At 37.3% G+C, this 27,949-nt stretch overlaps 1 protein-coding gene across 4 annotated transcripts in view; it reads left to right on the forward strand.

Moving 5' to 3' along the window:
- Nucleotides 1-25,324, forward strand: part of rfc1 (replication factor C (activator 1) 1) — a 62,638-nt gene extending 37,314 nt beyond the window's left edge. For 2 of the 4 annotated variants that reach the window (XM_028801972.2, XM_051927381.1), the window contains 12 exons: nt 292-401; nt 1,161-1,275; nt 2,309-2,397; nt 7,474-7,611; nt 8,688-8,783; nt 16,249-16,347; nt 17,114-17,268; nt 18,609-18,726; nt 19,228-19,373; nt 21,478-21,691; nt 23,316-23,507; nt 24,986-25,324. In XM_028801972.2, coding sequence (XP_028657805.2) covers nt 292-401; nt 1,161-1,275; nt 2,309-2,397; nt 7,474-7,611; nt 8,688-8,783; nt 16,249-16,347; nt 17,114-17,268; nt 18,609-18,726; nt 19,228-19,373; nt 21,478-21,691; nt 23,316-23,507; nt 24,986-25,066 — 1,553 coding nt within the window. In that variant the 3' untranslated portion in view covers nt 25,067-25,324. Of the gene's footprint in view, nt 1-291; nt 402-1,160; nt 1,276-2,308; nt 2,398-7,473; nt 7,612-8,687; nt 8,784-16,248; nt 16,348-17,113; nt 17,269-18,608; nt 18,727-19,227; nt 19,374-21,477; nt 21,692-23,315; nt 23,508-24,985 lie in introns of those variants that run through there. The other 2 variants (XM_051927380.1, XM_051927382.1) reach the window with 2 other exon arrangements.
- The last annotated feature ends 2,625 nt before the right edge of the window (nt 25,325-27,949 follow it).

Raw genomic sequence — 27,949 nt, forward strand, 5'->3', positions numbered from 1 at the left:
GTGATTGAGAGCTGGGTAAATAACTGTTTTGTATCAGATTATTTCTTAGTTAAATTTTGAAGACCTTAAGGTACATTTCCTCCAACTGGAGTATATAGGTGTTCCATTGTTGTTTTAAATGGTAGCCTAAAAGTGGAGTAGACCTGCTATATTTATATATTTAATTGTAGTGACTTTAGTGCTACATAGTATCCTTCCTTCATTATCCTGTCTGTACTTAGAATGCTTACTTCTTTTTACCTTTTCTTATTTCTTTTTATTACTATTCATTGTCTTTTTTCTTTAAAACAGCTAAATTTGGCAAATTTGGTGGAAAAGATGATGGTTCATCTTTTAAAGCAGCTTTACTCTCAGGCCCTCCTGGCATAGGCAAGACAACTACTGCTGTTCTTGTATGTGAGGTGAGTGTTAGGCAAGAGATGTGTGCAAGGTACAGATGTTTTAACAACTTGTGTAACTTAAAACCTAATATTTAAAAATAAGTCATAACTTTTAATAAACCTTATCACGCCTGAAGTTATAAGCGCGTTCTCTGTCTCAAGCAGCTAGAGCAAGGCATTCCTAAACATTACCTTTAATCCATCATCAAGTTTCTAATTTTAATCTTGCATCTTTTATTGAACCTGGTTCAAAAATGTGCCCTTTTTGGGTTTATGAGTTCATCGGTTTTAGAGGTTTGATTTGTATTCAGTCTGGTACTAAGCCAAATTTAAAAACTGGATATCCTTTTAGCAGTACGCTATAAATTTCGTCATGAAAACATTATCATAATTGCTAATAATTCCTTTCAAATCTTCTAGTAATAAAGTTTTAAGGATAGTAATTCTTAATTAAAAAAGTGAAAGACAAAAGTAGATGGAGACTGGTTTAACGCTTATGCATAATTCACTCTTACACCACCACCCAGATGCCTATTTTGTATTGAATAGCAACTTTTTCCAAGGGTTCACCATTGCTGAATAGTCACTTTGTAATTACATTTATGTAAATGTGTACATGTGTACATTTCATGATTTTTTTTTTTGGTGTTGCTCATGTCCATTGTTTGGAAGTGTTAGTTATATATATTTTTATTATTGGATTACGTACTTATAAAATGACTGGTATACATCTTGATTTTCTCCTCCCTGAATAAACTTGCTTAAATTTTTTTGGTTTAGGAGCTGGGTTACAGTTATGTAGAATTAAATGCTAGCTGTACTCGAAGTAAGAACAGTCTGAAGGAGGTGATTGCGGAGTCCCTCAACAACACAAGCATCAAATCTTTCTCTATGGGTAATTGGTGGTTTTTAATGTATACACACATTTATGTGCTTTTTAGTAGGATTCTAGCTTCTTTCATAATTTATTTCAGCTGTTTTTTTATTAAATAAGTTTTTCTATTTTGATGAGGATCGGCCTAACTTGAAGCAAAATAATTTAATTACAGTCTTTATACTGTATAAAGAAAGACTTATTGAAATGTCAAAGCACAAGGTTTGGATAAGCACAGGGAGCATACAAGTAACAAATGAATACATAGAGACAAAACCCTTTTGGTGCCTCACTTTGCAAGTACAGAATTCCCTGTCTACTTAGTGGGATGGCTGACCCATTTGCCTACTATTCAGAATACTTTGCCACCATCCCCAGATAACTTACTTGCTCTCCTTTCAAAATCTTCAACTTTGTCCCTTTCTCTCACTTCTCTCACCCAACCTGATCCCAACTTCTCTTACTTCACTGTCTCCTTTGACCCAACACACCTTCTGACTTCAACGTCATTGAGCCATTGGCAAAGTTCAGCCCTTAAACTGAGCTGCAGTACATTTTTAAAAAGCTTTAGTGTTCTGCTCATACCTATCGCAAGTCATAGGATGTAGCACTGCTCAGGTTTACCAGCAGCTAGTGGGAATTGTTCTTTCAGTCCTATCTGGTCTCTGTGTCCAATTTTTGTGCAGAGGCCTGGGCATACCTATAATCTACTGTGTTGCCTGTCTCTTGGCATCAAGAGGAAGTGTTGAATTTTTGTATCCAGGCTACAGTCTTCACTCTTTTGTGCAGGTACCTCAAGGCTGTTTCACTGTTAAGGCACCAAGTGCACTGTTGTGTCCTATTGTCTGTGTTCCCGCACTACCTTCAACTCAGATCTTACCATTAACAACACTGAACCAAGCCTCTTTCTTTCTGGCACTGTCTTGTCTGTCTGGTACCCTGTCATATTAGCCTGACAGAAAACACATTTTCAAGTTATATGGAGTAAAAAGAAATTAAATATGTACACCGGAGAGTTTAAACAGTTCATATAAATGTGAACTTGTTATTACAGGGAAGTCTCAAACAGTTAGCAGTATGCATGTACTAATCATGGATGAAGTGGATGGAATGGCAGGAAATGAAGACAGAGGTGGAATCCAGGTAACAATCTAGTGCCTCAGCAGAAAAAAATGAATTATGTTATTTATCCTTATTCGACCTAATTTGTGTTTGATTTTGCATCAGACATGAAGTGTGCATCAACTTAACCAAGAGCAAGGTTGGAATTCCTACTGCCTTAGTTGTATTATATTGGTGTTGGTGTGAATATAACATGCATTCTGAAGTGCACACCCTATTTTATAATGTGTATTGAATGTATGTGTGGTCTATTGTGTTTCATTAAATAATGCCAGTCCTATCACTCAGTATTAGGATAGGGAACAACCATACCCTCTCACAAGTCTTCACAATAGAAAAATATTTACACCACAATTTCTTTGTTATGTAAAAATGTGCATACAGACTCCTGAAATTCAGTCTCCGTCAGCTTGCATTGTAAACATGCTATTTTGTACAGTCACTCTTAAACATTGGTTAGGGACGGAAGATCCCTGCAAATGCAAAAATTTATGAATAATACTTGGGCCAATTTATATAGTGTAGTGTCACTTTTAAGCCTCTTTTCAAACTTTCGTTGTGTTAGATTGGTACTAAAATTTTGACCTTGGCATCAATACAAGCTTTTAGACCTCAGTACCAATGTATCGAAGCCAACCCTGTCTATTTCCCCTCTTCCTGGTGCGCCATGCAGTGGCACTGCACTATGCACCTCCTCCCTCTTGACAGCCATGAAGTCCCAATCACATCAGAGGAATAACTATAAAACTCCCCTGTTATACTCCGGCATATATGGAGCACCACACAACTGTGCACCGTGTCATTGTACCACACTATGCATCACTTCCCTGTTGATTGCTGTGAAGTCCTGATCATGTCAAAGCAGTGAATTGTTCCCTGTGAAATCCCAGTTGTGTTGAAGCAATATGCATTCGGTATGGAATCCACGGAAAAGCTTTGATGAATTACTATATGAAAATAGTAGTGTATTACACTTACAGGTTCACCTTGGATAATGCAGAGCCTTGGTAGATTGAGCTTGGTTAATCGGGGTTCTTCTGTAGTCTGTCATAAATGGAATAGGATTCAGGGGACTGATCCATCAGTATCTAGTGAAAAAAGTTTACTTGAGATTTTTGCAAATTTATTAAAAATAACAAAATTGAGAAAACACATGTACACAAGTATTCACAGCCTTTGCCATGAAGCTCAAAATTGAGCTCAGGTGCATCCTGTTTCCCCTGATCATCCTTGAGATGTTTCTGCAGCTTAATTGGAGTCCACCTGTGTTAAGTTCAGTTGATTGGACATGATTTGGAAAGGCACACACCTGTCTATATAAGGTCCCACAGTTGACAGTTCATGTCAGAGCACAAACCAAGCATGAAGTCAAAGGAATTGTCTGTAGACCTCCGAGACAGGATTGTCTCGAGGCACAAATCTGAGGAAGGTTACAGAAAAATTTCTGCTGCTTTGAAGGTCCCAATGAGCACAGTGGCCTCCATCATCCGTAAGTGGAAGAACTTCGAAACCACCAGGACTCTTCCTAGAGCTGACCGGCCATCTAAATTGAGCGATCGGGGGAGAAGGGCCTTAGTCAGGGAGGTGACCAAGAACCCGATGGTCATTCTGTCAGAGCTCCAGAGGTCCTCTGTGGAGAGAGGAGAACCTTCCAGAAGGACACCCATCTCTGCAGCAATCCACCAATTAGGCCTGTATGGTAGAGTGGCCAGACGGAAGCCACTCCTTAGTAAAAGGCACATGGCAGCCCTACTGGAGTTTGCCAAAAGGCACCTGAAGGACTCTCAGACCATGAGAAAGAAAATTCTCTGGTCTGATGAGACAAAGATTGAATTCTTTGGTGTGAATGCCAGGGGTCACGTTTGGAGGAAACCAGGCACCGCTCATCACCAGGCCAATACCATCCCTACAGTGAAGTGGTCTTGACCTCAGACTGGGGCGACAGTTCATCTTTCAGCAGGACAACGACCCTAAGCACACAGCCAAGATATCGAAGGAGTGGCTTCAGGACAACTCTGTGAATGTCCTTGAGTGGCCCAGCCAGAGCCCAGACTTGAATCCGATTGAACATCTCTGGAGAGATCTTAAAATGGCCGTGCAACGATGCTTCCCATCCAACCTGATGGAGCTTGAGAGGTGCTGCAAAGAGGAATGGGCGAAACTGGCCAAGGATAGGGGTGCCAAGCTTGTGGCATCATATTCAAAAAGACTCGAGGCTGTAATTGCTGCCAAAGGTGCATCGACAAAGTATTGAGCAAAGGCTGTGAATTCTTATGTACATGTGATTTCTCAGTTTTTTTATTTTTAATAAATTTGCAAAAACCTCAAGTAAACTTTTTCCACGTTGTCATTATGGGGTGTTGTGTGTAGAATTCTGAGGAAAAAATGAATTTAATCCATTTTGGAATAAGGCTGTAACATAACAAAATGTAGAAAAAGTGATGCGCTGTGAATACTTTCTGGATGCACTGTATTTCACAGTGTTTTTGAAGAACACATATCTCAACAGTTAAATGTCATCTTTTAGGGCAGATTTTGAGCAGATGTGACAACGTCTAGGTAACATAAATTGAGATAAAATGAGAAAGTTACAGCGTACTGGGGAAATTTCTAGGAACTGGAAAATTGGAAATATTATACCATTATATGAAAAGTTTTTATAAATATGCTGGAATTCTAAAAGGAAGCAAAAGAAGCATACAATCGGACAGGTGCATATAATATTATTTATCTTAATTTTCAGAAGGCAAATTTAATACAATACAACTTACTTTTGTATAGCCCAAAATCACACAAGAAGTGCCGCAATGGGCTTTATCAGTCCCTGCCTTTTGGCAGCCCCCCAGCCTTGACTCTCTAAGAAGACAAGGAAAAACTCCCAAAAAAAAAAGCCTTATAGGGGAAAAAAATGGAAGAAACCTTGGGAAAGGCAGTTCAAAGAGAGACCCCTTTCCAGGTAAGTTGGGCATGCAGTTTGTGTCAAAAAAGAGGGGTAAACACAATACAACATTCAGAACAGAACACAAGTAATCCTCAATAAAATATAGTAATAAGATCCAACATGAAAGGTTCTTCATCAACATAAAAGAACTTAGAGTGGCTGAAACGCAGGAAACAAAAGGTTATGGTTTGTCGAACTGTATCAGAATTAGGTGATGTTAAGGGCGGTGTTCCTCAGGGTTCAGTGCTAGAGCTGCTGCTTTTTTAATATAGAAATGATCTGGATAGTAATATAAATAACAAGCTGGTTCAGTTTGCAAATGATACTAAATTAAATGTATGGACAGATTATGTAGAAACAGCTAAATTATTACAAAGGGACTTGGACAGCATACAGGCTTGTGTATGTTTGTGGCAGATGATATTAATAATAAGTAAATGTAAGGCAGTGTACATAAGTAGTATAAATGTTAGATTTGAAAAAACAATGGTAGGTTTAAAACTTGAATAGAAGGACCTAACAATCCTAGTGGATTTGTTACTATCTACATCCAGACAGTGTACAGAAGTGATCGTTAAGTCTAAGTGTGTATTAACTGTATATCGTAAGTCAAATTATATAATGCACTAGTGAGGCCTCACCTGGAGTATTTTATGCTGTTTTGGTCTCCATATTACAAAAAAGACAGCACTACAGAAAGTCTAGAGAGGAGTGACTGATTGAAGGAGCTGAACATTCTTAATTTAAGAAAAAGGAGATTAAGAGCTAAATTGATCAAAGTGTTCAATATTATGAAAGGAATTAGCCAGCTGTTACTTTAAAGACAATTCTACAACAAGCACTGGGACACGGTTGGAAACTAGTCAAGGGCAGATATTGCACAAATATTTGAAAGTTTTTTTTTATGTAAACAATCATGGACTTGTGCCAGAGTATAGAACTTTTACGGATTTCAGTTCTTGACTTGCTATTATTTTGGACAATCTAGGTAAATAGGATGGATAAGCTTGTTGAGCTGAATGGCTTGTTCTCATCACAGTTGTTCTAATGATCTTCTGCCTACACATATACTGTTGACTTCAGGCAGGATATATTTATACACATACTCTCTATCTGCATCCTTCTTTCTATGCTCTGCACCAGAACTGTGAATTTGCACTTTGAACTGTGCAGTGATTCTGCACATGGCGAAAAAGTTACTATATAAAAATGGTATGAATTTCACTGGTTTCATAACAGAATTTGCAAATTTAAAACCTCAACTTTCACTGCAAATTTAACTTCTTGCAAATCTTTTTGCTCTTCACTATAGAATATCCCATTTAATGATGGTGGAGCAAAGTTAAAAATCTTCTGTGAATACCTCAATTAATGAGTCTTTGTGCTCTTGTGGTGTGTACTACAGTATAGTTTTATTTTGGAACTAGTTTTAAAAGGAATTTGGGGTGGTATTCTTCAGCAGGTAGGAGGACCCAAGTGGGGATCTGAGATAGTCCGTGGATCGATGATGGTGAAGCTGTCTTAAAAGGAATTGAACAGATATGCGAGTGCAAAGTAACAATTCTTTTCTCATGAGGCTGTGTGCATAATGCTGGTGTCTTTGAATGTATATTGTTAAATTTGATCATCTTATTAACATAAACATATCAAGATTTAAATGATACTTTTAAACATGAAAGTAGTTGTTAGTATGTAAGATTAAATAGCTGTTAATTTTAATTGAAACCATTAGAAATGTAAGAAATATTTTTGCTTCTCCAAAGTAAAATGTTTTCAACACTTGTTATAAAAATATTGTTAATATTGCTAAAATTGGGTTCTTAACTCAAGTGGCAATATTAGAATTTCTATATTCTATATTTATATTTATATATTCTATATTTTTATTATGCAGAGTTTAAAAAATATTGTTATATAAAAAAGAAGTTGCTATTAAATTAACATTCAAAGCTTAGATATTAAGAGTATCATTGAACTATATGATAGTAATTTGAATATTTATGTTGATGATAAGTACAATTAGTTTGCTATTCAAAATAATACGGGAGTTCAAATTTTTCTTCAGATGTCTTTTGCCCTTTATATTTAATGTATGTCTTTGCCCTTCTTATTTAACTTTTGACAAATCAACATATACTTTCTATTCCCCATTTCAGGAGTTAATCGGCCTGATTAAGCAGACAAAAATTCCTATCATCTGTATGTGTAATGATCGAAATCATCAAAAGATGAGATCCCTGGTAAACTACTGCTTTGATCTTCGCTTTCAAAGACCACGGGTTGAACAAATTAAGGTGAGCAGCATATGCAAAGTGTTTATAGAATGAAAAAGTTAAAAATACTTCACAGAAGTGTTTTTGTTTGTATGTATCTGTTTGCATTGTATACAGTAAAGTGTAGATCTTTGATACCATCTTTTTAAGCTTACATGTTTTGTTTTTTCTCTGTTACCAAATAGCAGAACCCTGGAACAGTTGGAAAAGTTTTACTATTTCTCTTAGTTACATAAGTCCATAAATAAAACATAGTAACAATTTGCAGTGCGTGTGCAGAATTCTCTGGGCAACCAATAAATTTAACATCTATAGTGTGTTTAGATTCTGCTCAAGGTCATTACCTAGTGTGTTGCACCTGGTTGACTGCTGTATCTGTTTGTGAGATTACCAAGACTACCGATTTGTATCCAATACCAGCCTCTCTTCTACAATGTGCCCAGGAGACAGAGCTACAATCCGGGTCCACCAGTGCCAGGCACAGTTATGAAATTACTTTGTGTTCAAGTTTGGGGATTGCTGTATATAATCATGACTAGTACAGACATCCAAGAACAGTTCACCAATCTGATTCAGGCAGTTCCACCCAGTCACCAGCCTTCATATATCCATAATTCCTCATGTGAGCACTAATGACTCTGGTAAGTATTACCGAGTCAGTAGGAAGTACCCTCCCAAATACCAAATCCATCGTCCCCAAAACAACTGAATAGGCTGTACAACTGTTAGATGCATATGCACAAACAACACTCAGTGTTTTCTGTTCAAGTCAAAGTACATTTGTGGTGACCACCTCTTCCACTGGTGTAAACTTCAGTTGCCAGAGACCAAGTCAAATGCTAATTGAGTATCCATACCTGAAACTAGGCCATTAGCCTTCCTACTAAATCTTAGTTCTGCATCTTTGGTGGGAGAAAGTAAACTCTTTAAGGTTCTAATTCTTAATCTATATTTTTTTCCCATGAATACAGGTGAAAGTCAAATTAAAACTGTCTTCTTTAGTTTAATATAAATACGCATTGCTTCCCAACCCCCATCATTATTGGTTATGCAAACAACTACAACATAATAATATAATGCTGTGTTTTATTCTCCAGGGTGCAATGATGTCCATAGCTTTCAAAGAAGGTTTGAAAATTCCACCACCAGCACTAAATGCAATTATTCTGGCTGCAAATCAAGACATTAGACAGGTCAGTATCAGTATTGGTTTTAAAAACATTAAACTCCTGAATGTCCATTTTTGAAAAAGCTTTCTTCCCTTTAAGATTCTTCCTTAGGCTGTTTAAGATTTAACTTTACTTGCATTCACATGCACGCACATACTAGCCCACTGGGTTCACAGTTAACTCAAAACATAAAGTATCATAGGGGTTGTGGCCAAATATTCTCTTTATCATGAAGAAATTTAAATACACTCAAAATAATTTGTTTAGCTCCTCTACAATCAGAATGTAATGTTTTGACATCAAAAGAAACTGAACCAGTCATCTTTGTGAACACATTATAATTATGAACACAGCGAGAAGGCTAATATGGTCTTAGCTCCACAAATCCACAAGCAGGAAGTTCACAACACAGTAGCAGAAATTGCAAATGCAAATGGAGATAAAATCATTGATCATAAAAATATATACAGTGCATCCGGAAAGTATTCACAGCGCATCACTTTTTCCACGTTTTGTTATGTTACAGCCTTATTCCAAAATGGATTAAATTCATTTTTTTTCCTCAGAATTCTACACAAAACACCCCATAATGACAACGTGAAAAAAGTTTACTTGAGATTTTTGCAAATTTATTAAAAATGAAAAAATTGAGAAAGCACATGTACATTAGTATTCACTGCCTTTGCCATGAAGCTCAAAATTGAGCTCGGGTGCATCTTGTTTCCCCTGATCATCCTTGAGATATTTCTGCAGCTTAATTGGAGTCCACCTGTGATAAATTCAGTTGATTGGACATGATTTGGAAAGGCACACACCTGTCTATATAAGGTCCCACAGTTGACAGTTCATGTCAGAGCACAAACCAAGCATGAAGTCAAAGGAATTGTCTGTAGACCTCTGAGACAGGATTGTCTCGAGGCACAAATCTGGGGAAGGTTACAGAAAAATTTATGCTGCTTCGAAGGTCCCAATGAGCACAGTGGCCTCCATCATCCGTAAGTGGAAGAAGTTGGAAACCACCAGGACTCTTCCTAGAGCTGGCTGGCCATCTAAACTGAGCGATCAGGGGAGAAGGGCCTTAGTGAAGGAGGTGACCAAGAACCCGTTGGTCACTCTGTCAGAGCTCCAGAGGTCCTCTGTGGAGAGAGGAGAACCTTCCAGAAGGACAACCATCTCTGCAGCAATTCACTAATCAGGCCTGTATGGTAGAGTGGCCAGATGGAAGCCACTCCTTAGTAAAAGGCACATGGCAGCCCGCCTGGAGTTTGCCAAAAGGCACCTGAAGGACTCTCGGACCATGAGAAAGAAAATTCTCTGGTCTGATGAGACAAAGATTGAACTCTTTGGTGTGAATGCCAGGCGTCACGTTTGGAGGAAACCAGGCACCGCTCATCACCAGGCCAATACCATCCCTACAGTGAAGCATGGTGGTGGCAGCATCATGCTGTGGGGATGTTTTTCGGCGGCAGGGACTGGGAGACTAGTCAGGATAAAGGGAAAGATGACTGCAACAATGTACAGAGACATCCCGGATGAAAACCTGCTACAGAGCGCTCTTGACCTCAGACTGGGGAGACGGTTCATCTTTCAGCAGGACAACAACCCTAAGCACACAGCCAAGATATCAAAGGAGTGGCTTCAGGACAACTCTGTGAATGTCCTTGAGTGGCCCAGCCAGAGCCCAGACTTGAATCCGATTGAACATCTCTGGAGAGATCTTAAAATGGCTGTGCAACGACGCTTCCCATCCAACCTGGTGCTGCAAAGAAGAATGGGCGAAACTGGCCAAGGATAGGTGTGCCAAGCTTGTGGCATCATATTCAAAAAGACTTGAGGCTGTAATTGCTGCCAAAGGTGCATCAACAAAGTATTGAGCAAAGGCTGTGAATACTTATGTACATGTGATTTCTCAGTTTTTTTATTTTTAATAAATTTGCAAAAACCTCAAGTAAACATTTTGTCATTATGGGGTGTTGTGTGTAGAATTCTGAGGGAAAAAAATGAATTTAATCCATTTTGGAATAAGGCTGTATCATAACAAAATGTGGAAAAAATGATGCGCTGTGAATACTTTCTGGATGCACTGTAACTCACACATTTAGGGAAAACTATAAGTCATAATATTCTACTGTGTTTAACGAAAACGGGACACTATCTAAGACATTTCTTGATGTAATAGAAATACCAGAGCTAGACACTCTTAACGCTGGACAAACCTCTGGCACTCTCAGAACTACTGGATGATATAAACTCACTCCAAAGTGAGAAAGCAGCAGGCCCTGATGGTTATCCAGTGGAATTTTATAAAAAATGTTCAGCTAAGCTAGCTCCACTATTATTAGCAACATTTGTAGAAGATTGAGACAACAAAATTCTACCTCAGACTTTTTGCCAATAATTCCCACTTATTACAGTGTGCATAATATGGACCAGTTTCACTTCTGAATTATGATATCCTTAATGCACTAGCAGAATTTCAAAAGATATCTGGACACAAACCCAATTTGACTAAAAGTGTGCTTTTTCCAGTGAACTCTCTAGCATAACGGAATGTACATCGAGTTCCCACCATACTAGACTGTACATCTTTCCATACATTTTATGAGAACAGTTTAAATATCTAGGGGTAAACATCACAAGTACATAAGTAAAGATCTTTTTCAATACCATTTAGCTATCAGCATGGAAAAAATGAAGCAAGATGTGTATATATACTCTACCCCTCCATCTCACATTAGCAGGTAGAATCAATACTGTCAAGATGAACAATCCTTCCCAAGCTTTGTTTTCTTAATTTCAAAGCATCCCTACATACTTTAAGAAACTAGATTCAAATATAACCTACAGTAATTTATCTGGAGATGTCCACATATTCAAAAAGTGATTCTACGAAGACCTAAAGCATGGCACTATGCTGGCAAATAGATAAGCTATAAGGACCTGGGGCCTCATGTATAACGCCGTGCATAGAACTCACACTATAACATGGCGTAAGCACAAAACCGGGAATGTGCATACGCACAGAAAAATCCAGATGCAGGAATCTGAACGTACGCAAACTTTCACGTTCTTCCACTACATAAATCCCGATCAGTGTGAAAAGTAACGCACGTGCCTTCTGTCCCACCCCAACTCCTCCCAGAATTATGCCTCTTTGAATATGCAAATCGATATAAATAGCCTTCTGAGAAAAGACAATGGGAAAAGCACTGGGGAAAATATAAGAATTTCAGCGAATACCAAGTGGAGGCAAAGGAAAAACGAACTATTTGTTGGTTTAAACAGTGGTATAATCAACAAAAGGAAGTTGATCGAGTGACAGAGTGTCGGAGAAACTCGAAAGCTCAAGTTCACAAAGTCGCACAGTGCCCGAAATAAAAAAGAAATCACATATCAAAGTCGCCGTGAAAAGGCAAGTCATAGCTCATCGTCAGAGTGTCATATGAAAGCTTATTAGGGTACAGACAAAAAAAAATAGGCACACAGTGGGGAAAAAAGCATGAAATGTCAACTTTAATCTCAAAATTTCCACTTTAATCACGTAGTTTATTTTGCTATTAAAGTAGAACATCATAAACTTCATCTTAAAATCGTTTTATTTACTAGTTTCTCAAATCCCATTGTAACTAAAGTAGGACGTTAAATGCTTTGTTCTGTATTTGATCTTCTTTGTGCTCTGTGTGTGAATCACTACCTGTTTCTTAAACGGGCTTTCTCTTTCTCCGATAGGACACATAATCCATTACATTCGTGATATTACAGCTCTCTGAATAATTACAATACTGAGATGTATACGTGATATCTTTTTCATGATGATAGGAATGAAAGCATGTTATTAAACATGGGAACACGGTGGTGCAGTGCTTGTTCATATCTCACGCAAGAGGCTTGCTGTGCCATGCGCGACCTTCAATGAAATAATTTATCACAGCAGTACTGTCTCTTTCAAACGTACTAACCTCCAATTCCTGTCCTTACTTTTCTTTCTCCAAATACCCAATCGCCACACAATCAGCTCTGTAATAGACGTTAAGCCATTTGTAAGCTTAGAACACAGATTCTTCAAAACTTTTAAGGAACATTGAAATATCTTCGTAGTACGTGTTTAATTATTCTATCCGTCTAACTTTCCAGTGTCGCATCAGCGCTAGAATACAACGCAATGCAGGAACAATCCCTGAACTAGCTAGCGCTGCGGCACCGTGTCCTCACATGTTTAATTATTAACAATACAGATTATTTAAATGAAGTTAAAGTTTTATCTGTATACTATAATCAACATATTTTGCTGCATTTCATCTTAAAAATGAATACCGTCATCATATGTAAATACAGTGGAACCTCGGTTCACGAATGTCTCGGTACACGTACAACTCGGTTTACGACCAAAATGTTCGCCAAACTTTTGCCTCGGTTCACGACCACACACTCGGTATATGAACAAGCCAGGTTCCCTTTCAGTTTGTACATGTTCAGTCTCTCCCTGTGCAGCGAGCAGAGAGAGCGACACACACACACACACACACACACACAGAGGCAGCGCTGCCTCTCTCTGGCAGCGAGAGACAGAGGCACACACACAGGCAGCACGAGACAGAGATAGCCACGCACACACAAAGGAGCACGCGCGAGAGAGGCGCGCACACACACAGGAGCGCTCTAGAGAGACACACATACAGGCGCTCCAGGCTCGCAAAAGAGAGACGCATGCACACACACACAGGCGGGGGAGAGAGAGGCGCATACACACAGGAGCGTGCTAGAGAGACACACGCACAGGCGCTCCAGGCTCGCAAAAGAGAGACGCACGCACACATACACAGGCGCGAGAGAGCGAGGGACGCATAAGGTAGAGAAGGCTTGTTTTTGTTTTCAGTTCTATTTACAGTGATCGGTTCGTAGCCTGCATTGTGGCAATGTTACTTTTCTTGGTGGTTTATTAAATTACGGGTTTTTCAAATGTTCATTTTTTCCCCTGTGCTTAAAACTCATTAAAAAAAGTGTTTTTAGCGAGCGGTTCCTAGCACTATAGCGCGAACTATTGCAGTGTTAGTTTTCTCTGTTGTTCAAGGTTTTCTGTGTTATTCAATGTTTTTACATTTAGTTTACCATTACGCTGTGCATTCTGTGGTTTAATTAACTATATTTGTGCTTAAAAACTAAAAAAAATATATATATACGTACTGTTCGTATGGTCTGGAACGGATTAATTGTATTTACATACAATCCTATGGGAGAAATTGCTTCGGTTCACGACCAACTCGGTTTACGACCAGAGTTTTGGAACGAATTATGGTCGTGAACCGAGGTTCCACTGTACGCTCTTTATAAAGTGGCGCAGGTTGTGCAATATTATAACTGTAGTGCAAGTTTACAGTGAGGTGATTGTACTTATAAGTAAACAGTTCTACAAGGAGCACTTGATGAACTGATTGAGTGCGTTTAGAGTTCTTGGGATGAAACTTTTTCTAAACCGCGAAGTCCGTACTGGGAAGTCTCTAAAGCGTTTTGCCGTGGATGAGGCAGCGTCTGCTTTATGCTGTATACCGATAATTCTCTTTCCGATCAGCTGCTGCTGTGATTCCCCACTCAGATACAGTGATATAAATACTCCGATTGGTGCAGTGAGAGTAATATGGAAAAAAGATGATCTGCTGTGGCAACCCTTAACGGGAGCAGCTGAAAGAAGAAGAAGATGCAGTGAGCGTAACAACGCTAAAGCAGTTATGGTATTTGGAATACTATGGCTATTCCCTGGACCATTATATTGCTGCAGGTTAATTACAATCAGATGCATTACACTAATAAACGATATGCAGTTAATTTCAGTGTATTTATAAAGCCGCGTCAGGAATGTGGATCTAAGAAAGACTACACAGGAACAGTAGCACTGCTTTGATGCTGGTTGCCGCCAGTCTGCAAAACCGAGTGGAGAAATTGCGTACGCCAAGGTATGAGGTACCGTGGAAATGTGCGTGGCTTTACGGCAAGTTTAGGTTTTATACATCGCGATTTGAGCGTGGAAAAGTTCGTACGCAACATTTCTGTGCGTACGCACCGTTTATACATGAGGCCCCTGGAAACTGACACAGAATGATGAATTTATACCAGCCTGGTCTGCAATGGAAATAAAATCTTACTGTACTTATTTATATGCCTTATTTTGTGCCCTAGTAAATACTAATAATTGCTAGTACACCAATAATCTAATTGTCTATCAATCACTCAGAATATTTCAATGTTCCAATGTAGGATGTACTTTAAGGCAGTGAAGCTTTTATCTGTTGCTCCTCTAAAGATTATAAACTTTTCCAGCCCTCTCAAACTTACAGATTATTTAGTCTTTGGAAAGCATCCGGGAGAACTGTATATAGGTTAATGTTTTTGCATCTTATGAACAATTACATTCCAAATTCAACTTCTCAGCAACACAATTTTTCTGGTACTTTCAAATCAGAAATTTTTCTAAAAGAACCCAACCCAACTTTCCATACCATTTCTGTTTTGTTAGTTTTGTCTTTGTTGTTTTTTTTCTGATTTTTTTTTTTTAATTTATAATCTTTTTTCTACTTTAACTATGAAATCATATCTTGTATTAGTTAAACTGATTCCGAAGGTATAGAGTACCATGTAGTTTCTCATAGAAATGTAGCAGGGATTTACCATTTACTCTTGTGTTATTTATATGCAGTAGTCTAACCATCTTTCTTCAGCTAAATTGAGCTACTTCAGATTCTGCACAGATATTAGATTAACATTGAGAAGATTAATGTGCAATTTAGAAAGAATCTTAGAGGAGCAGCTCAGTCAGTATACATAAAAAGAGAATATGTTTAGTTTTGTGTCGAGTTTTCAAATAATAAAAATGGCAGTAGTGCATTCATTAAAACAACATACAATATTTTTCCTCTTTGAATATGGCAACCCCTCATATGATGACATAATTAAATGATTTACACAGAAAGAAAAATATAACCTCTGAGATTGTTCTGGGCATTGAAAAAGAAGAACTGTATACAGAAAAGAATGCCCAAAAATCATACAGAAGTAAAACTTAATCTAGTTTAAGATGTGTTAATTCTTTTTTTAGATTTTACTGGTGGGTTGAGCGAAGAGCTTCCAACTAAGGCAAGACTGACAAGCTAGCAGTGTTTGTGGGAAAAAAAGTTAATTTTTTTTTTTTAATATATCCTTGTTTTAGTGCCTTTTAATATTTTTTAAATCTGCACTGGAACTCATTTAAATTGTGCTTAACTGAGTGCAAAATGTTTTCAGATGCAATTTTAATCTTACTGGCATTATTAAAATTGCATGTGTTTGTATGATATTTTGCTACTAATAGTGAGCAAATCTGAGTAAGGTTATCCTTAAATGGATTTTTTCCTATTTCTGTTTTGAAATTCATTAAACTTAAAAAACCTAAATCAATCTTATTGAATATGTTTTATTATATTTAAGGGTATGTAATTATTATTTTTTGATATTTTAGGTGCTGCACAATCTTAGCATGTGGTCCGCTAGAGACAAAGTATTCACATACGATCAGGCCAAAGCTGATGCCAGCAAAGCAAGAAAGGATATCAAGATTGTATGTACAATGCTTTACACTTTATACCCATATTCTGTATGAAGTTTTGCAGGTCTTAATAATAATAATAATAATAATAATGTACATTTATATAGTGCTTTTCAACCACTAGAAATTTGTAGCATCCACCTGAGTGAGTAGTTGGGCCACTTAGAATTCGCAATTGAAATTGGACATGTTTACAACTACTCCCTAATACTGACATGTAGTGAGAAATATAAGTAGTAGCTTCTGCTATTAATACACTAGAATAAAATCAGTGTCAACAATACTCACTTTAGCTATTTAAATTGTTAATAGTTTACAGTCAGTTAGTTTAAATGGCTGTCTGTAGAATAAGCAATGTAACTATAGAGTAAGTGTAGAAAGTGTAATTGATTTATTTGATTTGTTATCAACAAAATTAAAATATTTTTTTTTTTTTTTGACTGTGTGTCTGGTTGTGTCTTTTAGGTTATTTATTTATTTATATATTATATAAATAATAGTTCAATAGAGGTGAGGTTCTAGTATTTAACTTAAGGCAAAAAAGGGGTTGAAAGAAGTCTTTTCACTTAACAAACTGCACTCCATTAAGTTATAGATTATTGTAAATGTGAATTACATATAGGTCCTAATCAGATCATTTGTTTTTGACTTCATTTTTGATTATGTTAAAAGAAGTGCAGTAACATTTTGGTCTTTTGATTAGTATTATCTTGATATAAAGTTTTGAATTTTATTTACTATTGTTATATTTGTTTTTTTTTTTCTTCTTGCTTGTCAGGGACCATTTGATGTTTGCCGAAAAGTATTTATCACTGGGGAAGAAACTGCTCACATGACACTTGTAGATAAATCGGATCTCTTCTTCCACGATTACTCTCTGGTTCCTCTCTTTGTCCAAGAAAATTACGTACATGTGAAGCCAGTTGCAGCAGGGTGAGGTGGATGGTAAAGCATAAAACACTGGATTCACATCCGCTAATGTATTGATCGATTGATTTCATACTGGCTGTGATATTAGGAATAAGTAATTTCATGATTTTATCTGGTTTTAGTCTGGGCGGCGCGGTGGCACAGTGGTAGCGCTGCTGACTCGTAGTTAGGAGACCTGGGTTTGCTTTCCGGGTCCTCCCTGAGTGGAGTTTGCATGTTCTTCCCTTGTCTGCGTGGGTTTCTTCCTCCCACAGTCCAGAGACATGCAGGTTAGATGCATTGGCGATCCTAAATTGTCCCTAGTGTATGGGTGTGGGTGTGTGTGTGTGTGTGTGCCTTGCGGTGGTCTGGCACCCTGCCCGGGGTTTATTTCCTACCTTGCGCCCTGTGTTGGCTGGGATTGGCTCCAGCAGACCCCCGTGACCCTGTGTTTGCATATAGCGGTTTGGATAATAGATGGTTTTAGTCTGGAAAATCTTGCTTTTTATTAATAGGCGATTTAGCAAAGGAAAGGGCATTAATGCATCTTATTTATCACATAAGAGTTATGTCAGCTTTACAAGCACACGCAAATCTTTAAGAAATTCATCTGCCAATAAACATGACATATTTAGACAAATCAGTGTAATAAGCTGCAGATTGCTGATTGTTTGAATTTTAAATATATAGCACCGCTCCACAATTTTGAACACTCTTCATAGCTATCTGATAAGGAAGCTGTAAAACTTTTTTCTGTATTTCCATTTTTGTTTATTTGGCTTTTTTAGCTATTTATTCATTGGCTGCTTTCAAGTTACCACTGCATTTGGTAGGCAGCTGTCATATACTGTTAGGGAGGAAAGAGGACAGTGGACCTTTGCTTCTACACAAACTTTCAGCATACTGGCAGTATGTAGAACTACATCTGTGCACTTCATACTATAAAACTCATTGACAGGTCATGCAGATGGTAATGTGATACAAATCTTGCCCATATTGCTGTTTTTTTTTCCTGGTGTTCTAGACACTTGAATAAGTTAAGGCAGTTCTTTCTGGTGGAATGGGCAGAAAAGATTTATGGTATAGTATAGGGTCTGGCACCACATGCTCCTATAGATTTCATTATCTGAGCATAGAAAATGAATAGGTGGATGGAGTAGTTCATACATGGTAGCCAGTTACATTGGTTATTTGCTGCAATATCTGCAATCATTTTTTGTTTTGTAATTAATTATATTTGTTTTATTAAAAATGTATATACCAATTTTATCTTCTTAAAGTGATTAGCTATAAAAAAGATTGCTTGAACTGCTGAATTTGTTTCATCCACCTTAATAAAACATAATCTTATTTGATTTTCACAGTGGAAATCTGAAAAAACACCTGACGCTTTTGAGTAAGGCAGCAGACAGTATTTGTGATGGAGATCTGGTAGATAAACAGATTCGCAAAAATCAAATGTGGTCACTGTTACCCACCCAGGTAAGGACTAAATTATTGGTTGTTAATAGCATAATAATTTATATGCAGTCATGCACTAATTTAAAGTTGACCGCGTTGAGGCTTCTCATACTTAATGGCTAATGTTCCCTCTAACACGTAAATGATGCGCGGGGTTCCCCCATAAAGTATTGATTGAAATTGCTGCGTGGGAAGGGGAGTGAGTGGCATGATAACAGCTAAGTGGAAGTTCAAAAGTGCTGCGTGGCTCCCTGCAGAGACTGGAGGACCAGTTTGTGCTACTGCATACTGGCAATTAAAGAATGCGTACCAGTGACCCACACCAGACCCACAGAGCCTCAGTTGCAGTGCCCTGCACGCTTTGTGACTGGCATATGGCCAAATAGCTGGTATCAATTGGAGCCGTTAAGTTACTAAATACATGCATTGTGCTTTAAACCATCTTAATTTTTAATATTTCAATTCAATCAATATTGTTAACTATGGATTTTAAAATTAGTATTTTTTTATTCACTTTTTCAGGCCATTTATGCCAGTGTTCTTCCTGGAGAATTAATGAGGGGCTACATGTCTCAGTTTCCTTCTTTTCCAAGTTGGCTGGGTAAATTTTCTTCAACGGGTAAACATTCACGTATTATTGAGGAGCTATCGACACACATGTTTCTCAGGTTAGTGTCGTTTTTGAGTAAAACATTAGTTTACATACAAATAAAAGAGAAAGTTGCATTATTCTCTGTTCTTCCCCACTGCCCCCAAGGTACCAAAAAGTTACAAGAGTGTAGAAATTATTTATAAAAAAAAAAGAAAGCTTCATTTTTTTTCTTCTTGTTTGAAAAACTTACGTAAACTGGTGAGAGGAGTAAAGCACATTTGGATTCTTGCAGCATTGCAAAATTAGATTTTTAGATGACAAATTAACAATCTATAAATGTCACTTCATTTTTATTCTTAAAGTAGAATGATGATTGTGTTGCTGGTGAAAACATAAAGAAGAGAGACGTCATTCAAAATCGAAATAAGTGATGTAATTTATTGAGAGTCAAATGAGGCCTCAGAAGTCAACTTGCAAAAAAGTACAAAAAAAAAAAAAAAAAGTTGCACAGTGTGCATAACAAAAATATGTAGCTACTGTTAAAACTTTAACAGCTGACAGAAGCAGTTTATGCTTCCCTTGTTGTTAAAAATCTCCAGGAACAGATTGGAATGCAGTTCCTGTTGTTCTTACAAAATACATTGCTTTTCATATTCAGCGTCAATCCTATTTTCGCTTTAGCTGGGAGGCGCTATTTCGTATCAATAAAGGAAATTAAGTACCTCATGTAGGTGTGGTGTACTTTATTTTCACCAAGTCAATAAACACTTAACTTGACGTGAAACAATTTAAACTTGTATTCTGTTTCACAGTAACCAGTTCTTCCAGCAAAAAAGTTAATTTATTCCCAGTCCAGTTCTCTGAAAGTTTTCTTGAGCAGGTTGCCTAAAGATATGACCAGAGCCATTGCTGGCTGCTGTGCTAAGACATTTGTAATGAAAGATGGTGGAATCAGCGATCTTGCAGCTCATTAAAAATTTTTAAGGATTCAAAATATGATCACAATGTAGAAATAGAATGTTTGGGGAAAAAAAACGGGCCATTCAGCTCAGCATGCTCATCCATCCTATTCACCTTCAGTTTCTCCAACATAACAGCTAGTAAAGACTTGAGGGCCCCTGAATTCCTGCTATCTACCACGATATTTCGGAATTTTTTACATGAATTGGTGGTTCTTTGTGGAGGGGGGTACAGCTTTCTGAAATTTTTGCCAAATCAGCCCTTAATATGCTTCAAACTGTGTTCCTGTGTTAGTAGAATTTATTTTGAAGTAATTGCAGGGATCCACTGTACTAAATAATTTTAAACACTTTGATCACGTCACCTGTTAATCTTTGTTTGCTTAAACATTTACTTAAAAGTATTCTATGAAAGGGGTATACAAAAGAGAGATTTGTTTGAAACTTTAAAATGTAAAAGCATCTCCCTTTTAATCAGACAAACAAGCATATGCACTAAATGTTTTTTAAATACTACTGGACGAAGGTTTGCTTTATGCATTCCCCCTTGTCCTCTTAGTTCCAGCTATGCTACAAAAAGCATAGAAAGTGCAGGTAAATGTGTTCTGTTAGCAGTATGTTTTTCTAGTACAGTATGTGCTACTTAAGTAGATGAAAGAACAAAATCATAACCAGTGCTGCTCAAACTTTACATAACAGTAAACACCATTCCTGCTAAGACAGATATGACAATTGCTTAAGGTTCTGTATTCTTCTAGATAATATCACTTGGTATGTACTTTTTTAAGTTTAAATGAATACTGTATTTAATTCGGTGACCAAAAAGGAATGAAAGTATGCATTAATGGGAGTAGTTGTCCACATTGAAGGGTTTCTGTGACTGGAACATTTGGACCCATTATATTCTTTTTTTTGTGTGTGTGTAGTAAGAGAGTTGGCTTTCTATGGCGATTATGCAGTGTGTTGTATGGCCTAGCAGCCATTGAACAGTGGCGTTACAATAATTCAACAAAAAGTCTAAAATAGCAATATGTCTTTGTTTGTAATTCTATAAATGACCTTGAACTTATCAAGTCAGAGAGCTACAGTAGAATGTTTCTAAATTTCCGCTGTGATTTTTAACCCATTTGTAAAATTGTTTGCTATTTTGTGAATACTTGAGTAACTTAAATAGTTGAAATGAATATTAAGAGCTTCCTTCTGTTCCTTCTTAACTCACAGAACACATTCCAGTAAACAGGCAGTGAATTTGGAGTATTTATCCTATATCCGGGATGCCATTGTTAAGCCCTTGGTGCACAAAGGTACGGATGGAGTTGCTGAGGCAGTGCAGGTCATGGATGAGTATTATCTCATTAAGGAAGATGTGGACAGCATTATGGAAATTAGCAACTGGGGAGCTCAGCCAGACCTTTATTCCAAGTTAGACTCTAAGGTAAATGTTCTTCTGCCTTTTACAGCATATATGATTTATACTGAACTGTCTATAGCACACGTTGGATGTATCACACTTTCTCCATATGCACTGTTTTTTACGTTCAGACTGGGATAATGCGATGTAGCTGAGTGATGACACTGTAGTGTCATTCTTGGGTCTATGGGTCTACAGCATGTCACAAAATGTCACTCACTACCCTAAATAAAAGGATTTGGCCATTTTAGAAAATGCTGAAAGGTTCAGCATAATTTGAAAGTATGAGACATTTACGTATGTAAATTATTGTATATTTTAGGGCTTGTCTCATGTCAGCCTGACCAACCCCTTGCTTTTAAAAGAATCTGCTTCTTTCACAGAAAGGCTGGAGGAAAATTATACTTTTTTCAATTTTGCTGTAAACTCTAACATTTGATCAGATACTTTTATACAAATAGGCGTTTGACTACAAGTGTACATGTGCCCATCACTTATATACAGTATGCTGTATAATTTGCTGGTTTCATGGCTTCCTGCAGCCTCTAATTGTCTGTTATGCATATTTGACCTTTACCCCTCCTACATTATAAGAGCAGCATTCTTGATAGTATTTATTTTCATATACAAAAAAAAATTATGTTCTTTGTTTAATATGGGTTTAAGCATAGATGCCATTAGTACCCGTGTTGTCAGTAAAACGAATAAAATTTAAATAAAATTGCAAGATGTCAAGTTTTAGTATGTTGCTCTCGGTGGATAATAAGGTTAGGAAATAATGCAGTAATTTTAAATCCTCCATGTTGGGAAAGCCATCCGGGAGTCTGCAGTCTAACGATGAAATTTCTGAAAAATCTCAAGTGTGGTGGAGGAAGCGTATTATCTGTGAGCTGAACCACAAAAAAAAGTCAACTCGGACATCTTTGATAAAATGGCCAGTTTCTTTAGTTTCAGTTTTTAGTTTGAACACTCCTGTCTTAAATTTAACTCCGTGGACATGCTAGCTGTGCTTTAAAAATTCATGCTTAAGCCATCCATCCATTAATATAATTCAAATTCACTTTTTCCAATGTATTACAGAATAGTGAGAGTTTGGATGGCCTGTACAGACTGCACAGTACAGTTACATGTAGAATAATAGAATGTATTATTTGAGTTTTGTTAAAGATAATTTTGGATAAACTAAAGTATTGAAGTGTATATAGAATGCCTGTTCTTTGTATTTATTTCTAATATGGTTGCAGCAGCAATTTAGAAATTGCATGTTTCTGAGACCGTTTTAGCCTTTATGTTTGCATAATAATGGATTTCTTTAAATTGATTGCCCGCATTGAGGCTGACTACTGTATATCCCACTAACCACATACCCTCTTGTACTGTGGAGATTTAACAAAATGAGATCAGGGAACGCAATGAGCATAGCTACAGGTAGATTCTTACCACTCACATAATGCAAATTTTGGGATTCTGGTTAAGTCAATGTGGGACTCGACAACCCGGAGAAAAAACATGTCACAGACAGTGCTGAGGCTCTGAAGCTGTGAGGCTTATTCAAAACTTGAAATGGGAGCTTGCAATTCAGTTGGTGATCTGCAATTTGCTATTATGGAAAACTTTCCTAATATATTTATTGATGTATTCTTACCAGGTTAAAGCGGCTTTTACACGCACCTACAACAAAGAGGTGCATTTAACACCATACTCCCTTCAGGCTGTGAGTAAAGGAAAACGGGGTAGAGCAGCTACTGTTGATTTAGACGAAGAGGAGTTTGGCACCAACAATACTCAGCCAGAGGACAACGAAACTGAAGACACAGTTGAAATGGATGCCATGATAAAGGTATTTTCTTTCTTTTGCTTAAAAATTTACCTCCTGCTTGAAATTGTTTGAACAGTAATCAGTAAAAAATGCATTCGAGTGCCACGGGACCAAGGGGAGTTTTCCTAGTTGGAATTTCATGTGACTATCCATGCAGGTGGTGGGTCATTTAGCAAGAACAAAAAATAAAGCTTCTCAAATTCAACAGGTTTTGATGTAACCACGGTTTGCCTTGCCTCTCAATGTGGAAAATAAAAAAAAAATAACCCCCTCAGCCAGATATGGTATTTTTTATTTGGTTAAAATTGTACTCGGATTGATGCAGTATATCCTTAATGCGTTTAGTTTACTTCTTTATTGCATTTTGAGCAAACCAAGAAGCAAATCCACAGCAACCTTCTAATTCTCTGAAACTGTGGGCCAGAAATTCACATGAACTTGACAGAAGTGCACAGGAGAGATGTCACAAGTGGCATCCCAAAAGCTGCTTTGAGTGATTCAGAGTGAAAAAGACCAACCACAAGTCCGACACTTTGTAAGATGCAGCTTGTGCAAGGTAGCCATGTGCGGTTTCTTTGCCTGTCAAAAAAGCTTATTGTTACATTTGAGAATATTTTTCAGTAGTTTTGGAAGCACTAAGGGTTAATATTTATCATAAAAATTTGTAAATGATTGGCCTTATTTCTAAACTGTACAGTTATGTTTTAGACAGTTGTGTTCAGTAGAATGCCTAGAGGGGGCTGGGTGGTCTCGTGGCCTCGGAACCCCTGCAGCCGTATGGAGATTTTGTTTTGTTTTTTCTGTCCTCCCTGTCTATCGGACCTTACGTTTATTCTGTTAATTAGCATTGCCTAATTTTATTTTCTTATTTATTTTGTCTTTTTTCTCTTTCTTCATCCTGTAAAGCACTTTGAGCTACATCAATTGTACGAAAATGTGCTATAGAAATAAATGTTGTTGTAAACTACCGTTGCTGTTTAAACCCCATCCCATCCCTGAAGGTGCTAAATATGTAGAGCACTCTTCAGATGTTCAGGTGTCATTGTGCTAATCTGTACTTTGGTACCGCAGTGGAGAGGCTATATTTGTGTGGGGCCTCAAAGCAGAATTCAAAATATTACATAGTAAGGAAGCACATTTATTGCTGACAGAAAGCATGGATTGCTCTCAGTGTTAACCAAATGAACATAACAGCAGTTTTGCTCGCGTTTTAATTAAGAAGAGGCTTCAGTTTTTTTGTGTGCATTTTGAATGTTTTTTTTTAAAGGCCGATTTATAGAAATGTCAAATTTAAAATGTTAGATGTCTCAGCCAACATATAAACTTCATTTCCAGTCAGTTTGAATCTGAGGTTTTTCTCTGTACTCTAGTTATACAGTAGGTGCAAGTTAAAATGTAACGTGCTGAAAGCAACAAATATTTGATGGAGAACTGTCTATTATTATTATTTAACATTTTTCCAACAGTTTTATCAATTTAAGGATTGTTTTGTTTTGCAGCAGAAGAAAGTAGCAAAGACTTCAAAAGAGGAAAAAGCAACTGTCCCGAAAGGAAAGGGGAAAGGAAAGAAAACAAAATAACTGAGTAATTTTAAAACTACTTTTACATTTTGCTTGTGTGTAAAGCAACATTTAAAGTGACAAAGGATCATTTATGCAACTTATGAGACTCTTTAAGAAGCTTCTACTTTTTTGATGGGTCATTTATCACTGGTATGACAAAAATAAGTGCTAATGTAAATAATGAAAAAAAACTATGAAAATGTCCAGATTTGTGTATATTAGTAGGAAACTAGTAGAGTATTATATAAATAAAATAAAAATAGTTTTCATACAGTTTATTTGTATTATATTATTCTTTTGATGTTTTGAGCAAGAATCATCACAAACGACCTGAAAAATGAGAGATGAAGCCTAAAACATACTCCATAGACAGTATGTGGTTTGGCAAGAGATCTCATAAGGAAACTTCCCTGTGATCATTTGGCTTGGCATGTAAGATTCCATGTCTCTAATTTTAGATTCTTAATCATATCTAGATAACAAACTGGTAAAGGCATTGAAAATTCCTAAAACATGAAGTAAATGCAATTTCTAAACTAAAAAAGAAGCACATTTTTACCAAAGATTACCCAAATAAATCAAGTTACAATGTGCTCAAGTCTGACTGATGCTCTGCATGAAAGTGGACGCTGTAGAGCCTTGGTTCCTGCCTTGCAGGCCGTGCTGTCAGGGTGGACTGCCAATCCCAGTGATTCTGGACTTTGGTTAAGTGGGTTCAGGAAATGGATGGGTGCATTTTTCTATATTCTTTGCAGCTCTTTTACATTAGGTAATGACCATTTAGACATTATTCATTGAAATGTCTAAATGTGAAGACATATTATTTCTTGTTTATATATAGTTAGTCCAGAACTTGTCAGTAGTTCAGTCACCAGTTTTTACTATGAAATTATCTGTTAGAAGGTGTACTTAGCAACTTTATAATAATTTCTGGGGACTAGTATAACCACTTTCCAACTAATACTGTATATCTTGGGTAATTTGCCTTTATCAGTTTGGAACAAGAAAATCCTTGCTATATTATTTGCCTAAATCCTGCTTGTTCAATACGATGAAGTTCATTTCAGGATGGTGATGATTCTTTGAGAATGTATGTCCACACGAGAAGTTTTATTAGAATTGGAGTAAGGCCAAGATTAAAGCTGCATATAGAATAAAATAAATGCTGAAAACAAAAACTTAACATTTCACATGGTTAATATTAAAATCAACTATCTTTAAAATATTACGGATTATGGAAGTGTGAACGTGAGCCCTGCTGTGTTTTAATACCTTTGTTCATAGCGGTTGAAATGTACTTTATTTTTTTTAAGATACCATGATACAAAGAAATCTTAGATTGCAGGCAGATACTGAAAATTCACTGTAAATTCTTATTTGAGTATACTGGGATAAAAACTTTTGCTTTATCGATATAGAGAGTATGCTGACATGATCCCTGCTGGTGGAGAAGTCTGAGTGGTACTGTGTTTTGTTTGGGGGTAAAACGTAATTAAAACGCAGGGTTTGATTGTAAAACATCTCCTGGTCACCACTTTCTTCCTTTTAGAAGGGTTTTCTCTGTCTAGATTTAGTCTTCTGTAATAATCAGGAGAGAATTGCAGGGGTAAAGGTGATAGAACCGTTAGGATCTAGGGGCCAAAATATGATAGATTTCAGAGTTTTTTTAATAGAGTATATATTAAAAACCGAAAATTTTTAAAAGGTTATCCTAATTTATCCTACTTAGCTTTTCCTCATCTGCTTACAATGTGCTCTACTAAAATGAACTATAAGTGTGGAGGCATTTGAGGAGGTATAGGGCAGGGCTAAAAGTGCTTTACATATAATACAGAACAAGTGTATGCCAAAATTTAGAAACAGTAAAAAGTGAAAGAAAACTCAAAGGTAGATGAATCTTCTTCTTCTTTCATCTGCTTCTGCTAGGGGTTGTCTTCTTCCATATCTTCCTCTCATCTGCATCTTGCTCTGTCACACCCATCACCTGCATGTCCTCTCTCACCACATCCATAAACCTTCGCTTAGGCCTTCCGATTTTCCTCTTCTCTGGCAGCTCTATCTTTAGTATCCATCTCCCAATATACCCAGCATCTCTCCTCTGCACATGTCCAAACCAACGCAATCTCGCCTCTCTAGCTTTGTCTCCTAGCCGTCCAATTTAAGCTGACCTTCTAATGTACTCATTTGTAATCCTATTCATCCTCGTCCCGCTCAGTGCAAATCTTAGCATCTTTAAGTCTGCTACCTCCAGCTCTGTCTCCTGCTTTCTGGTCAGTGCCACCGTCTCCAACCCATATAACATAGCTGGTCTCACTACCGTCCTGTAGATCTTCCCTTTCACTCTTGCTGATACCTGTCTGTCACAAATCACTCCTGACACTCATCTCCACCCATTCCACCCTGCCTGCACTCTCTTTTTCACCTCTCTTCCACAATCCCCATTACTCCGTACTGTTAATCCCAAGTATTTAAACTCATCCACCTTCGCCAACTCTACTCCCTGCATCCTCACCATTCCACTGACCTCCCTCTCATTTACACACATGTATTCTGTCTTGTTCCTACTGACCTTCATTTCTCACTTCTCTAGAACATATCTCCATCTCTCCAGGGTCTCCTCAACCTGCTCCCTACTATCACTACAGATCACAATGTCATCCGCAAACATCATAGTCCATGTGGACTCCTATCTAATCTCGTCTGTCAGCCTGTCCATCACCATTGCAAATAAGAAAGAGCTCAGAGCTGATCCCTGATGTAATCCCACCTCCAACTTGAATGCATCTGTTACTCCTACCACAGACCTCACCACTGTCACACTTCCCTCGTACATATCCTGTACAACTCTTACGTATTTCTCTGCCACTCCCGACTTTTTCATACAATACCACAACTACTCTC

Source organism: Erpetoichthys calabaricus, chromosome 5 (genome assembly GCF_900747795.2).
Source record: "Erpetoichthys calabaricus chromosome 5, fErpCal1.3, whole genome shotgun sequence".
NCBI classification, from domain to species: domain Eukaryota; kingdom Metazoa; phylum Chordata; class Cladistia; order Polypteriformes; family Polypteridae; genus Erpetoichthys; species Erpetoichthys calabaricus.